Source organism: Lepidochelys kempii, chromosome 7 (genome assembly GCF_965140285.1).
Source record: "Lepidochelys kempii isolate rLepKem1 chromosome 7, rLepKem1.hap1, whole genome shotgun sequence".
Lineage (NCBI taxonomy): Eukaryota > Metazoa > Chordata > Testudines > Cheloniidae > Lepidochelys > Lepidochelys kempii.
This window is the reverse complement of record NC_136386.1, coordinates 106,183,452-106,198,096: the sequence shown is the minus strand read 5'-3', so window position 1 is coordinate 106,198,096 and position 14,645 is coordinate 106,183,452. Positions and strand designations below refer to the sequence as shown.

The 14,645-nt window shown below is 42.8% G+C and overlaps 1 protein-coding gene across 1 annotated transcript in view; it reads left to right on the top strand.

The window, feature by feature from the left end:
- The window catches only part of LOC140915208 (scavenger receptor cysteine-rich domain-containing protein DMBT1-like), a 193,417-nt gene extending 179,073 nt beyond the window's left edge, over window positions 1-14,344 (top strand). The window contains 7 exon segments of the mRNA XM_078853931.1: window positions 447-801; window positions 3,194-3,278; window positions 8,330-8,477; window positions 8,742-9,104; window positions 10,512-10,826; window positions 12,242-12,556; window positions 13,966-14,344. Of these exon segments, the coding sequence (XP_078710057.1) occupies window positions 447-801; window positions 3,194-3,278; window positions 8,330-8,477; window positions 8,742-9,104; window positions 10,512-10,826; window positions 12,242-12,556; window positions 13,966-14,297 (1,913 nt within the window). The 3' untranslated portion in view covers window positions 14,298-14,344.
- Window positions 14,345-14,645: the final 301 nt, after the last annotated feature.

Here is a 14,645-nt window from a genome sequence, read left to right as displayed (position 1 = left end):
GATCAAAGCCCCTTGCCCAGTCATGGAGCAAATGGCAAGAGTGTGCAGAGCTAGCCACCCAATAAGGGGCCAGCAGCTCACCCAGCTGATGGCAGGAATCAACCTGATCATCCTGCCAGGCCAAGCCAAGCAGCAGCCAGCACAAGAGTGAACAGCCTGACCCCAGCCCTACTCCCAGTCCAGAAAAATGAGCAATTGGGGTGGAGCCTCTGGGAGATATGACTGCTCCCTACAAATACATCAGAGGGATAAATACCAGGGAGGGAGAGGAGTTAAGTGCCAATGTGGATGCAAGAACAAATGGCTATAAACTGGTCATCAACAACTTTTGGCTTGAAATTAGATGAAGGTTTCTAACTGTCAGAGGAGTGAAGTTCTGGAACAGCCTTCCAAGGTAGTAGTGGGGGGCAAAAAACCTAACTGGCTTCAAGACTGAGATTGATAAGTGTATGGAGGGGATGGTATGACAAGACTGCCCACAATGGCATGTAACCATTCTGCAACTGCTAATAGAAAACATGTCTCTCTGCTTACTGGCATGCATTTTTTCCAGTGTGTTGAAGATACGTTCTTGAGGCTGGTGAATGGAGAGAACAGGTGTGCAGGCTGTGTTGAAATTTATTACAGCAGATGCTGGGGAACAGTATGTGATGATGGCTGGGACAGGAGAGAAGCACAGGAGATGTGCAGACAGCTAAGTTGTGGAAAGGCCATTTTGGCACCTCAAAGTGCCCATTTTGGCCAGGGCTCAGGCTGAGTTTTCCTGGATGATTTGCAGTGTAGAGGAGATAGACCCTTTGTGTGAATTGTTATCACAGAGGGTGGTTCTTGTATAACTTTGACTTATTAAATTCCAGAACAGGTAACACTGGCATCCTCCTGATGGTCACAGTTTGCCTTACGGCTTGATGTCAAAATAAGTGACTTGACTTTCAAAGGTGCAGAGCATATGGAAGCTCCCACTGATTTCCACTTACGTGCCTAGTGCCTACTATGAATATATGTTCCTCATTGCAGGTACCTATGTTCGAAATTTTTGGCTTAATTGTAGAACTGTGGCTATTGCAAATTAATTTCAGTTTGGAAATCATTGCATAGGATAAAATACTAAATAAATCATGCTCATTTTTTTGTTCAGGGTTAGATTTTTTTACTTCATTTGTTTTCATTTTAGCCTTTAATTCATCATTTTTCAGCATAAATGGGCAACATTTGATTTTCCAAGTTGAATAAATGCAGAATGTATGTCTCATTCTAACATGGTTTAAGCACAATTCTTAAATGCTTTTTAGGTTTTCTGAGTGGTTCCTATGCTGTTTACTGAATTGATCTGTCACACATCTGATTTTTTTTCTATACTATATTGATTGCTTATTACCAAATTGTAGTTCCTGTCTGGCCTAATGAGTACATTTTGCTGTTTGGAAAACTGAATGAAATACAAACAAAAAACTGTACATTTCCTGTGCATTTTTGGACACAGATTTGCTCTGCTTGCAGCTCCTTGTATGGTAAAGTACTAGTCAACATGATTAAGCATGATAGATCTGGGCTCTAAGGCCCTAATCTAGTAACCTGATCCACATGATCAGGCTCAGCAATCTGTCCAATTGCAAGATCATAGCCAAAAAAAAATTGTTTTCTTTTTAAATGAATAAAAAACTTGGACCATGCAGTGGAAAGTTTTTTAGTGTGCATCATTGTATGTGTTAACCAAAGCACTTGATCAGTGCCCTCCCTATGTCAAACTTCAAACAGGCTTTCTTTGTTTCATAAGTGTTTGTTGTATTTGTCTAAGAGGTCTGAGTTATTATAGGAGACAAGGAAGTTGTTACATGCCAATGCTGCGAAGATCAGTAGAAATGTCTTTCTCTGCGGTTTTCCCCTGCAGGAAATCAAAACTTATCTGTTAAACTGAAACTTAACCTTTCGAAACTTTTAGCTTATTATTACATTAAACTGTAGATACGTTTTTGGCAATAAACTAGCTCCTTAAAAATATTATCTGCCAGAAAATAAAGATTGATTGATCTTTCCCTAATCCTTTTCCTTTACAACTGTTATGGAAAGTACTTGCTCTCCAAGAGCCTGACTGTGTGAAGTCTTGAGTGCCCCCTGCAAGGTGCCGATAGTCCTCAGGTTCCCCCATTGAAATCAGTGGGACTTGAAGATGCTGCAGCAGCTCATCTGGCACCACCCATTGCAGGACTCTAAATGCTACTTCCAGAAATGTACACGCTGAATAAGAAATATAAAAGGGTGGTCTTTAACATCATCGCTGGAACCATCTCCTAGAAGACACCACCGGCAGGCATCATCCCATAGCAGTTCGACTCAGAGGGCTGGAGTCTTAGGCACTGTAAACCAGTGTCACTTCATTGAAGTCAGTAGAGTTACATTGACTTATACCAGCTGAGGGTCTGACCAGTGGGGTCATTTCAGAAAAATTTGGAGGGTGGGTAGAATGGGTGTTGCTTTCCGAATGACCACAACCAAAATTAGCAGGGTAGTGGAAGACATAATGGAGCATATAGACCTATGAAAAGTCAGGGGGCACAAACCAAAGTCAGGGTTGGCAACAGCCCCTTGGCCCCATAACAAATGATGCCCCCCAGCCTTGTAATCCATTGGTATGCGCTTGGCTTTTTGTACTTGCCAATAGGGGATCTCTAGATTCTGGTCCATTTCTGCTCTGTAGAAATAGAACTATAGGAAAATGGAAAGGTGGAAAATTTCCTAGCTTTAAAATATCCCTTTTCTCTCTGAGTGCACACATCAAGCTCCCTTTGATGTAAGTGGCTGTTCTCTAGGAACACTGAGGAGAGAATCTAACTCTGTCTGTGGAAGAAGAAATTATTTTTAAAAAATTAAGATGAACTAAAACCAGAGTTATTATAAACAAACCTTTGCAAAAAAACATGTTTTAAATGTATCCCATAGCGCATTTGTTTTGTAAGAATCCATTAAGTTAGAGAACAAAGATCTAATTGCACAGCACACCCTTCAGATCGGTAAGTATATAAATTCTGAAACATGTTTCATTAGATTCACAGGAAACTCAGTCACACTTTGATGGTTTAACTCCTTCTTCATGAACTTTTCTCAGCCCACAGAAATGTTGCATTAATTTACTGAAAAACAAAGCGTCAGTTATGTTCTTTTTTCTTTCCAAGAAATGTCACTGAGACTGAAGGAGCAAATGTGAGAGTCGTATTGAAATATATTGTAAAGGAAATTGGGGAACAGTCTGTGATGTCTGGGACTTAAATGATGCACAAGTGTGAGCAAGCCATTTCAGGACATGTTTATTTTGGTCGAGGTTCAAGAAATATTCCCCTTGGTGACATGCAGTGCAAAGAGAATTAATTCTATCTTAGGCAGTGTTTGCACAAGGGCTGACCCTCATAAAGCTGTCGGCATAACGCCAACATCATTTGTTCTGTTACAGTCTGATTTCACTTATAAAGGGAATAGTCTGGTTTTTGCAAACTGATTTTAATCTGAATTCCTATCCTTGGAGGAAGCAATGCTAAACTGCTTGTTCAATTAGTCATTTCATTGAGAATATTCAGGCTTTTAACATTTTAGACTAAATCCTGAGGTCTTTATTCAGGAAAGACTCCTATTGATTACATGGGAGACTTGCCTTGGTAAAGACTTCAGGTTTTGTCCAGAATCATTTGTGATTTTTCCCTAAATTCCTTATTTTACTATAGTGAGAGCAGTGTTTGTTTTTCTAGGTTGACTAATAGGGCCTCATTCCCCATTCATTGATACTAGTGTATATCAGGAATAACTCCTGTGAAGTCAATGGAGAATCAGGCCCATAGAATTAATGTCTCTTTTTCAATGGGACTGGGACTGATGACTCTTTAGTTTTTCACTTATTTCACTTATACAAAGTTGGAACACCTTCAACAGGAGAGATTGAGAGACATCCACTCCGGAATATCTAATATCCTGGTGATTAGAGACCTCACCTCACATGTGAGAGGCCTGTGTTGCAGTCTCTGCTTCTGAGTGGAGTTTTAAATCTGGGTCTACCATATCCCAGTGAGTGCCCTAAACACTGGGCTAAAGAGTCTAAGGTGGGCGGGAGGGAGGGAGTTCCGCCATCACCGTATCCTCCTCCTTGGTTTTTGTGAACATAACCCTTCATTTCTTCTGCTTTTATTAAAAATACCCAAGACATTTTGTTCAGCCTGCACCTCAGAGTTTGATCCAAATGGTAAGAAACAAAGTTCATGAAGTTGTACTATAGGGACTATGAGGTAGACAATATGGGTGACCTTTAAGTGGTGTCTTGAGCTTGTGATACATCCACAGTATGATGATCATACTTTTGAGTGAACACCTAATGTGTAACTAATTCCTTTCAGAGCAGCAGCCGGGTTAATCTGTATTTGCAAAAAGAAAAGGAGGACTTGTGGCACCTTAGAGACGAACCAATTTATTTGAGCATGAGCTTTCGTGAGCTACGGCTCGCTTCATCGGATGCAGTGAGCTGTAGCTCACGAAAGCTCATGCCCAAATAAATCGGTTCGTCTCTAAGGTGCCACAAGTCCTCCTTTTCTTAGTTCCTTTTAATAGTTCCAGGGTTAAAAGGGAGCAGAAAGCAACAGGATCTCCACGGCTGTTTTCCAGCAATAAATGATGACACACATGGCAGGTTGAAGATTATGACAAATAAGCATAGATTGGAAGAGCCCCAAAACTGCTCTGATCTACCTTGGACATGGCATAGAAACAGCTCCAGTGCCACAGGATCATAGAATCATAGAATCATAGAATATCAGGGTTGGAAGGGACCCCAGAAGGTCATCTAGTCCAACCCCCTGCTCGAAGCAGGACCAATTCCCAGTTAAATCATCCCAGCCAGGGCTTTGTCAAGCCTGACCTTAAAAACCTCTAAGGAAGGAGATTCTACCACCTCCCTAGGTAACGCATTCCAGTGTTTCACCACCCTCTTAGTGAAAAAGTTTTTCCTAATATCCAATCTAAACCTCCCCCACTGCAACTTGAGACCATTACTCCTCGTTCTGTCATCTGCTACCATTGAGAACAGTTTAGAGCCATCCTCTTTGGAACCCCCTTTCAGGTAGTTGAAAGCAGCTATCAAATCCCCCCTCATTCTTCTCTTCTGCAGGCTAAACAATCCCAGCTCCCTCAGCCTCTCCTCATAACTCATGTGTTCCAGACCCCTAATCATTTTTGTTGCCCTTCGCTGGACTCTCTCCAATTTATCCACATCCTTCTTGAAGTGTGGGGCCCAAAACTGGACACAGTACTCCAGATGAGGCCTCACCAATGTCGAATAGAGGGGAACGATCACGTCCCTCGATCTGCTCGCTATGCCCCTACTTATACTGATCAGGGAACAGACACTTCCTCCTGTGTGGGCCATCATCATTTATGAGAAACTGTTTAATTACTATACCAGGTCTAAGATCAAAAACAATTAATTGAAAGGCAGGACAATGTTCATGAATAAACAGAGATATTCACTCCAGGCTAAACAGGAGCCAAAGCCACTTGGAGAAAATTCAGGTACCAATGAGCAGCGGAGTATTTTGTTTCACTGGAGTGTTCTGAGACAAGGTGGGAATTTGTTAATTGAGACCTTTCCACAATCTTTTGATGTAATTCCTGCAATAATAGACTCCTCCAGTGTGACACTTTGGCATTTGGAAAGCTTATTAGTTGATGTTATGCCATCCTTACTTGGTGTCATTACATCTGAAAGCCACCACTTCCTGGAACAATCACATCAGAGTGACCACAAAGGTATTTGGTGGCTGTTTGGAATCAGTCCAATGTCTTCTCTGAAGCGATAGCCATCTGTGGATATCTAGATCTATAGATGTACATTGTTACATTGTGAAATGAAAATAACCTCCTGGGAAAACTTCCTTGGCATTGACTTGGAAGTGCAAGAAGCAAGATCAAATTACATGGCACGCCCTCTCCTATATAGACTAGAATTCATATAAATTCTGAGACTACATCTGTTTAGGTAAGCAGAAAACTCTGTGAAAAATGGGACCTCAAATGATTTTCACCTGGATGCTACTAATAAGTGCCGCTATCTTGCATGACCCAGGTATTATGTCTAAAATTTATCAGATGTTTTTCTCATTCTTGTATAAAAATATTAAAGGCTGGATTTTATTACAGGCGTAGATAGACGTGACTTGTTGGGAACTGATGGCAACTGAACCTAATAGAAGTAAAAATATTACTGAAAATTGCTAAATGGCTTAGTACAATGAAACTTCTATTTCAGTTTATCTCTTGGTGCCATGACTGAGGTCAATTTCCCAGAGAGCATATTCTAAATTGGAAATGGAAAGCAGTAATGTTGGTGATTTTTTTTTCTGTATTACAACCATTGCAGGGGAGTGCCGCATTTCAGGAACATCAGTTAGGTCACCCAGTAGATTTGAGGTTCTAAAATGTATATAGAGATGACAAGGAGCAGAGTGTCAGAGACGAGGAGACAAAACAGCAGCATATAGGTTAAAAATACTGAGCCTTTGTTTCTTCAAACTTTACATCAAAAACTTCAGGTAATCTTGTTAGCTTGAATAAGAGATTCTGATCTCAAAGGATAAGCATGGATGTTACTGATAAGGGCTTGTCTATCAATTAGAAGAAGAAATAGATGAATGTACTTAGTTTAGGATGAAAAAGATGGTTACATTTAATTAGGTCTAAAACAAGAGAGAAGCCGCCCTTAGCTGTGTTCATCATCAAAGAGGATTAAAATGGACTACAAGGAGGTGGTCAAATCCAAGCACAGCAGAAATCTAATAATCTTTGTCTTTATTCAATGGATTCCCATTGTGACTTGACCTGACTTCACTAGGATCTGATGTGATTTAATCAGATTAGGTCTTTAAAGCCTCTATTGGTATTTCAAGTGATCTCGGAGTGGGAAAATTGTGAAAAATTCATGTGGGACCTAAAATCCTGCAAACTCAAGACTTCAATATCATTGAGACTACTCAAATGAGCAAAGGCTTGCAGGACTGAGTCTCTGATAAGCAATGTAGCTTTTATAAACAGTACAATAGAATCTCGGAGTTAAAACCCCCTCAGACATGGAGGTTGTAGCAGTGTACAATGCAAGTGCTGTAACTCAGTACTTTAGGAGATAAAGGTGATAGGACCCGAAGGGTATGTCCTCATTGAAGTTAGCCTGGGATGATCTGCACCAGGGTCTGAGCACGTGGGTTAGCGTAGCCCAAGTGTGAGCAGCCAGGCTGTAAAGCCATACCCGAGTTACTGTTTTCAGAGTAGCAGCCGTGTTAGTCTGTATGGTTCTGCACACCACCATGTATGTCACTAGGATTTCTGGGGACATGACCCATAGTCCTTTGTGCCGCAGTAAGCTGAGCCACTCTATCGTTCTTTCCCAGTGAATTGTAAGAGAACTTGTCTGCCCTTCTGGGCACAGGAAAAGGCATTTGAGGATTATCAGCACTCAAATGATTTAGCCTGTGTCCTCACTGCCAAGGAAGCAGGTTACCAACCCAACTGAAAGCAGAACCAGTCTCTAGCGCATACCTCCAGCCATGCATACTAGCCCAAGTTGAAAGAACCATTAAACTTGGATCAGAGAGGCAACACTCAGTTAAGATCCTGGGCAAATTCTGCAATGAAGACCTCAAGAGGCGGTAGAGCACCAGATAGTCTTTGATCTTAGTTATCAGTAGCGTCCTTTCTTTCTTCATCCATTATACTGTCTCAGAAGCTTTTACCCCATCTTTTCAGTTTCTTCATCATTTATTACTTCAGAATGCCACTACGAGATATAATTCACTATAGCTGACACACTAGCCTATGGGTGAAAAAATTATCACATTAATTATCATTATGTTATGATCATCATTTTAAAGATAAGGACAAAGATTATATATTAGGAATTAAGATAAATTTTACAGACACTCTCTTTATGATCACACATAAAGATATGCATATTGTTAAGTTACTAGTATTTTCCCACCATATATTTATATATCCACTCCCTATTTCCCCCTTAAACTTCAATATGTTTCTAAAAATTGCTTAACATTTATATAGCCAGCAGTCAAATGATGGTTTAAATAATTTTTTGAGTGCAGAGGAAATTACTCATTTGGTTTTTTTTAACTTGTTTATAAAGTGCTATGCACATATAGAGCACAAGATAAATATCAAACAAAGAAACTGATTATTTTCAGCTGTGATTAATAATTCAAAGTCTTAGAGTCAATGCAGATCACCAGATACATACAGGTGGATGTATTTGATTCCTCACAAACCCTGTCTGGGTATTTTTGTGGTCTAGGAGAGACACCAACAGGTATCAAGTACTTGGACTCAACTCCTATATGCCACTCTCCCCAGAGAACCGAGTGCTGATGGTGTGTCTGGTGGAAAGTGGAAGGACCGAAGCATGATCGCATTGCACTCCAGTAATCCCCAGCTAGTGGCCAGTACCTTGGAGACCATTAACAGGGCAGGCCCAGACCAATGGGTTTGGGGCCAGGCAAAGAATCCAGGAACCATTACTGACTTACTAATGACTCTTCACTCAACTACATTCAGCGGAATCTGTTCATAATAAAAGATCTAGCCATCAATGGGATTTCTGTGATTAAAAAACAAATAAACACACAAAAAAAAACCTTCATCCAGTTAACAGATCCTAGTAGATATAACAGAACTAGGACCTTATTTTCTCTCATGTCTCTTGTCAGCCTATTCGGTTTACACGACCTCAACTCAACTGGGTATTTCCACATCACTGAGACTGGTGAATGGACAGGATGGGTGTTCCGGTCGCGTTGAAGTCGATTACCATGGAAGCTGGGGAACAGTCTGTGATGATGCCTGGGACATAAATGATGCAGAGGTTGTGTGCAGGCAACTTGGGTGTGGCCAGGCCATTGAGGCCCCCACGAATGCACGGTTTGGTGAAGGCTCTGGAAGTGTTCTCCTGGATGACGTGCAGTGCAGAGGGAACGAATCCTCTCTGTGGCAGTGCTCGCACCAGGGTTGGGGCACACATAACTGTGCTCACCATGAGGATGCCAGTGTCATCTGCTCAGGTACTCGCATTTGTATTATTTTTACCTGAAATGTATTTTAGAGGAATAACATCCAAACCTCCAAGTAGGAAACTCACCATCAGAAATTGGTCCTGAGCCATCTGAGGGCAAGAGTGTGTGTGTGTGTGTTTGTGGCTTCACTGAAGTCATGTTGCCAAGTAGGCAGATGGAGCTCAGTTGCCCAGTGATCCATACAAAGACCTGGGAGGATGGCGTGTACTCCGTTAACATCGCATGACTTCAACGGTCTTTGGGATTTCTCCTTTACTTTCCTCAAGTGGGAGTGCAGAAATCCTAGTCCCCCATCAAGAACTTGAACTCTATGGTGTAAAGAGAAGCATGGAAAGGTTTCCTCCAAGCCGGAAACTGATCTAATGGGTTTTCCCAGAGCAATGAGCAATAAGACACATGGTACAAGCTCATCTCCCATATATCCAAATTCCTTTCCCCAATTGCCTGGCCCAGACTTACTTAATTTTGGCATTAACATAACACTTGGGTCACTGTCTCGTTAAGTGTCCTCCTCTCTGCCGATCCACAGAGGATATGAGTGTGTTACAACCCCTGCAGGAGCCTTTTGAGTCTCAAAATCAACCTTCAGCACCTCGTACTTTTAGCTCTGGAGGTTGTGCTTCAACCTCTGGTGTATTGAGGAGGTGGACGCTGTCATGTGAGACCAGGCTTGTCCTGAATTTCAATTGCTGTGCCCGACGATGCTTGGGATCAGCTTTTTTGACCAGAAGAAGTAGGTAACCCACTGCTGAGAGTGTGTTACAGGTCTCCCTGTGTGCCCAATCCACTGAGGGTATGAATCTATCCGCTACATTAGCACTCACACGTTCTCCATTTGGGTTTGTAGTTTTGAATATATCTTGTTCTTCATTCACGCTCCTTCGGTGATTATCTTCTAGTTTGTGAATGTCTCTTGTCTTTCATTCTTGCAATTGTACGTCATAAAAAGTATTCAAATGTCCACCTAATAAAGATGGCTTTTAATCATCTTGAATCATTTTTAAGACTGTCCTTATCTTTTTCCATTGCCAGCTCCATCACCTCCAACAAACGGGCCCCCTCCAAGTGGTAAGCCTTTTCTCAGCTGTCCTTTCAATAATGGTCTTCTTCTTATCTTCTCCCTCCTGAGTTAAAGAGGCGCCCATAATTTCTCAGTGCAGTTACTGGGCTCCTCTCTCCAGCATACACACCCGAATTGCCGTGAAATGGCAGAAACCCGCAGAGGTAAATGTTGTTGCCAAAACTATAATACTTATGTGCAAATAATATACAATTTTAGGAAAAGGAAAATATGCGCTTTGTAACTTTCATAAAACCACAGGAGCCAACTTCATAACTAGAAAAGAACCCCGAATTTCAAGAGCTGGGTGAAAATTAATTTCCCTCTGTTTTTCCAAGGACCATTAGTGAGACTGGTGAACGGACAGAACGGGTGTTCCGGTCGCGTTGAAGTCCGTTACAATGGAAGATGGGGAACAGTCTGTGATGATGCCTGGGACATGTCTGATGCAGAGGTTGTGTGCAGACAGCTTGGGTGTGGCCAGGCCATTGAGGCCCCCACGAATGCCCGGTTTGGTGAAGGCTCTGGAAGTGTTCTCTTGGATGACGTGCAGTGCAGAGGGAACGAATCCTCTCTGTGGCAGTGCTCGCACCAGGGTTGGGGCACACATAACTGTGCTCACCATGAGGATGCCAGTGTCATCTGCTCAGGTACTCGCATTTGTATTATTTTTACCTGAAATGTATTTTAGAGGAATAACATCCAAACCTCCAAGTGGGAAACTCACCATCAGAAATTGGTCCTGAGCCATCTGAGGGCAAGAGTGTGTGTGTGTGTGTGTGTGTGTTTGTGGCTTCACTGAAGTCATGTTGCCAAGTAGGCAGATGGAGCTCAGTTGCCCAGTGATCCATACAAAGACCTGGGAGGATGGCGTGTACTCCGTTAACATCGCATGACTTCAACGGTCTTTGGGATTTCTCCTTTACTTTCCTCAAGTGGGAGTGCAGAAATCCTAGTCCCCCATCAAGAACTTGAACTCTATGGTGTAAAGAGAAGCATGGAAAGGTTTCCTCCAAGCCGGAAACTGATCTAATGGGTTTTCCCAGAGCAATGAGCAATAAGACACATGGTACAAGCTCATCTCCCATATATCCAAATTCCTTTCCCCAATTGCCTGGCCCAGACTTACTTAATTTTGGCATTAACATAACACTTGGGTCACTGTCTCGTTAAGTGTCCTCCTCTCTGCCGATCCACAGAGGATATGAGTGTGTTACAACCCCTGCAAGAGCCTTTTGAGTCTCAAAATCAACCTTCAGCACCTCGTACTTTTAGCTCTGGAGGTTGTGCTTCAACCTCTGGTGTATTGAGGAGGTGGACGCTGTCATGTGAGACCAGGCTTGTCCTGAATTTCAATTGCTGTGCCCGACGATGCTTGGGATCAGCTTTTTTGACCAGAAGAAGTAGGTAACCCACTGCTGAGAGTGTGTTACAGGTCTCCCTGTGTGCCCAATCCACTGAGGGTATGAATCTATCCGCTACATTAGCACTCACACGTTCTCCATTTGGGTTTGTAGTTTTGAATATATCTTGTTCTTCATTCACGCTCCTTCGGTGATTATCTTCTAGTTTGTGAATGTCTCTTGTCTTTCATTCTTGCAATTGTACGTCATAAAAAGTATTCAAATGTCCACCTAATAAAGATGGCTTTTAATCATCTTGAATCATTTTTAAGACTGTCCTTATCTTTTTGCATTGCCAGCTCCATCACCTCCAACAAACGGGCCCCCTCCAAGTGGTAAGCCTTTTCTCAGCTGTCCTTTCAATAATGGTCTTCTTCTTATCTTCTCCCTCCTGAGTTAAAGAGGCGCCCATAATTTCTCAGTGCAGTTACTGGGCTCCTCTCTCCAGCATACACACCCGAATTGCCGTGAAATGGCAGAAACCCGCAGAGGTAAATGTTGTTGCCAAAACTATAATACTTATGTGCAAATAATATACAATTTTAGGAAAAGGAAAATATCCGCTTTGTAACTTTCATAAAACCACAGGAGCCAACTTCATAACTAGAAAAGAACCCCGAATTTCAAGAGCTGGGTGAAAATTAATTTCCCTCTGTTTTTCCAAGGACCATTAGTGAGACTGGTGAACGGACAGAACGGGTGTTCCGGTCGCGTTGAAGTCCGTTACAATGGAAGATGGGGAACAGTCTGTGATGATGCCTGGGACATGTCTGATGCAGAGGTTGTGTGCAGACAGCTTGGGTGTGGCCAGGCCATTGAGGCCCCCACGAATGCCCGGTTTGGTGAAGGCTCTGGAAGTGTTCTCTTGGATGACGTGCAGTGCAGAGGGAACGAATCCTCTCTGTGGCAGTGCTCGCACCAGGGTTGGGGCACACATAACTGTGCTCACCATGAGGATGCCAGTGTCATCTGCTCAGGTACTCGCATTTGTATTATTTTTACCTGAAATGTATTTTAGAGGAATAACATCCAAACCTCCAAGTGGGAAACTCACCATCAGAAATTGGTCCTGAGCCATCTGAGGGCAAGAGTGTGTGTGTGTGTGTGTTTGTGGCTTCACTGAAGTCATGTTGCCAAGTAGGCAGATGGAGCTCAGTTGCCCAGTGATCCATACAAAGACCTGGGAGGATGGCGTGTACTCCGTTAACATCGCATGACTTCAACGGTCTTTGGGATTTCTCCTTTACTTTCCTCAAGTGGGAGTGCAGAAATCCTAGTCCCCCATCAAGAACTTGAACTCTATGGTGTAAAGAGAAGCATGGAAAGGTTTCCTCCAAGCCGGAAACTGATCTAATGGGTTTTCCCAGAGCAATGAGCAATAAGACACATGGTACAAGCTCATCTCCCATATATCCAAATTCCTTTCCCCAATTGCCTGGCCCAGACTTACTTAATTTTGGCATTAACATAACACTTGGGTCACTGTCTCGTTAAGTGTCTTCCTCTCTGCCGATCCACAGAGGATATGAGTGTGTTACAACCCCTGCAAGAGCCTTTTGAGTCTCAAAATCAACCTTCAGCACCTCGTACTTTTAGCTCTGGAGGTTGTGCTTCAACCTCTGGTGTATTGAGGAGGTGGACGCTGTCATGTGAGACCAGGCTTGTCCTGAATTTCAATTGCTGTGCCCGACGATGCTTGGGATCAGCTTTTTTGACCAGAAGAAGTAGGTAACCCACTGCTGAGAGTGTGTTACAGGTCTCCCTGTGTGCCCAATTCACTGAGGGTATGAATCTATCCGCTACATTAGCACTCACACGTTCTCCATTTGGGTTTGTAGTTTTGAATATATCTTGTTCTTCATTCACGCTCCTTCGGTGATTATCTTCTAGTTTGTGAATGTCTCTTGTCTTTCATTCTTGCAATTGTACGTCATAAAAAGTATTCAAATGTCCACCTAATAAAGATGGCTTTTAATCATCTTGAATCATTTTTAAGACTGTCCTTATCTTTTTGCATTGCCAGCTCCATCACCTCCAACAAACGGGGCCCCTCCAAGTGGTAAGCCTTTTCTCAGCTGTCCTTTCAATAATGGTCTTCTTCTTATCTTCTCCCTCCTGAGTTAAAGAGGCGCCCATAATTTCTCAGTGCAGTTACTGGGCTCCTCTCTCCAGCATACACACCCGAATTGCCGTGAAATGGCAGAAACCCGCAGAGGTAAATGTTGTTGCCAAAACTATAATACTTATGTGCAAATAATATACAATTTTAGGAAAAGGAAAATATCCGCTTTGTAACTTTCATAAAACCACAGGAGCCAACTTCATAACTAGAAAAGAACCCCAAACTTCAAGAGCTGGGTGAAAATTAATTTCCCTCTGTTTTTCCAAGGACCATTAGTGAGACTGGTGAATGGACAGAACGGGTGTTCCGGTCGCGTTGAAGTCCGTTACAATGGAAGATGGGGAACAGTCTGTGATGATGCCTGGGACATGTCTGATGCAGAGGTTGTGTGCAGACAGCTTGGGTGTGGCCAGGCCATTGAGGCCCCCACGAATGCCCGGTTTGGTGAAGGCTCTGGAAGTGTTCTCTTGGATGACGTGCAGTGCAGAGGGAATGAATCCTCTCTGTGGCAGTGCTCGCACCAGGGTTGGGGCACACATAACTGTGCTCACCATGAGGATGCCAGTGTCATCTGCTCAGGTACTCGCATTTGTATTATTTTTACCTGAAATGTATTTTAGAGGAATAACATCCAAACCTCCAAGTGGGAAACTCACCATCAGAAATTGGTCCTGAGCCATCTGAGGGCAAGAGTGTGTGTGTGTGTGTGTGTGTGTTTGTGGCTTCACTGAAGTCATGTTGCCAAGTAGGCAGATGGAGCTCAGTTGCCCAGTGATCCATACAAAGACCTGGGAGGATGGCGTGTACTCCGTTAACATCGCATGACTTCAACGGTCTTTGGGATTTCTCCTTTACTTTCCTCAAGTGGGAGTGCAGAAATCCTAGTCCCCCATCAAGAACTTGAACTCTATGGTGTAAAGAGAAGCATGGAAAGGTTTCCTCCAAGCCGGAAACTG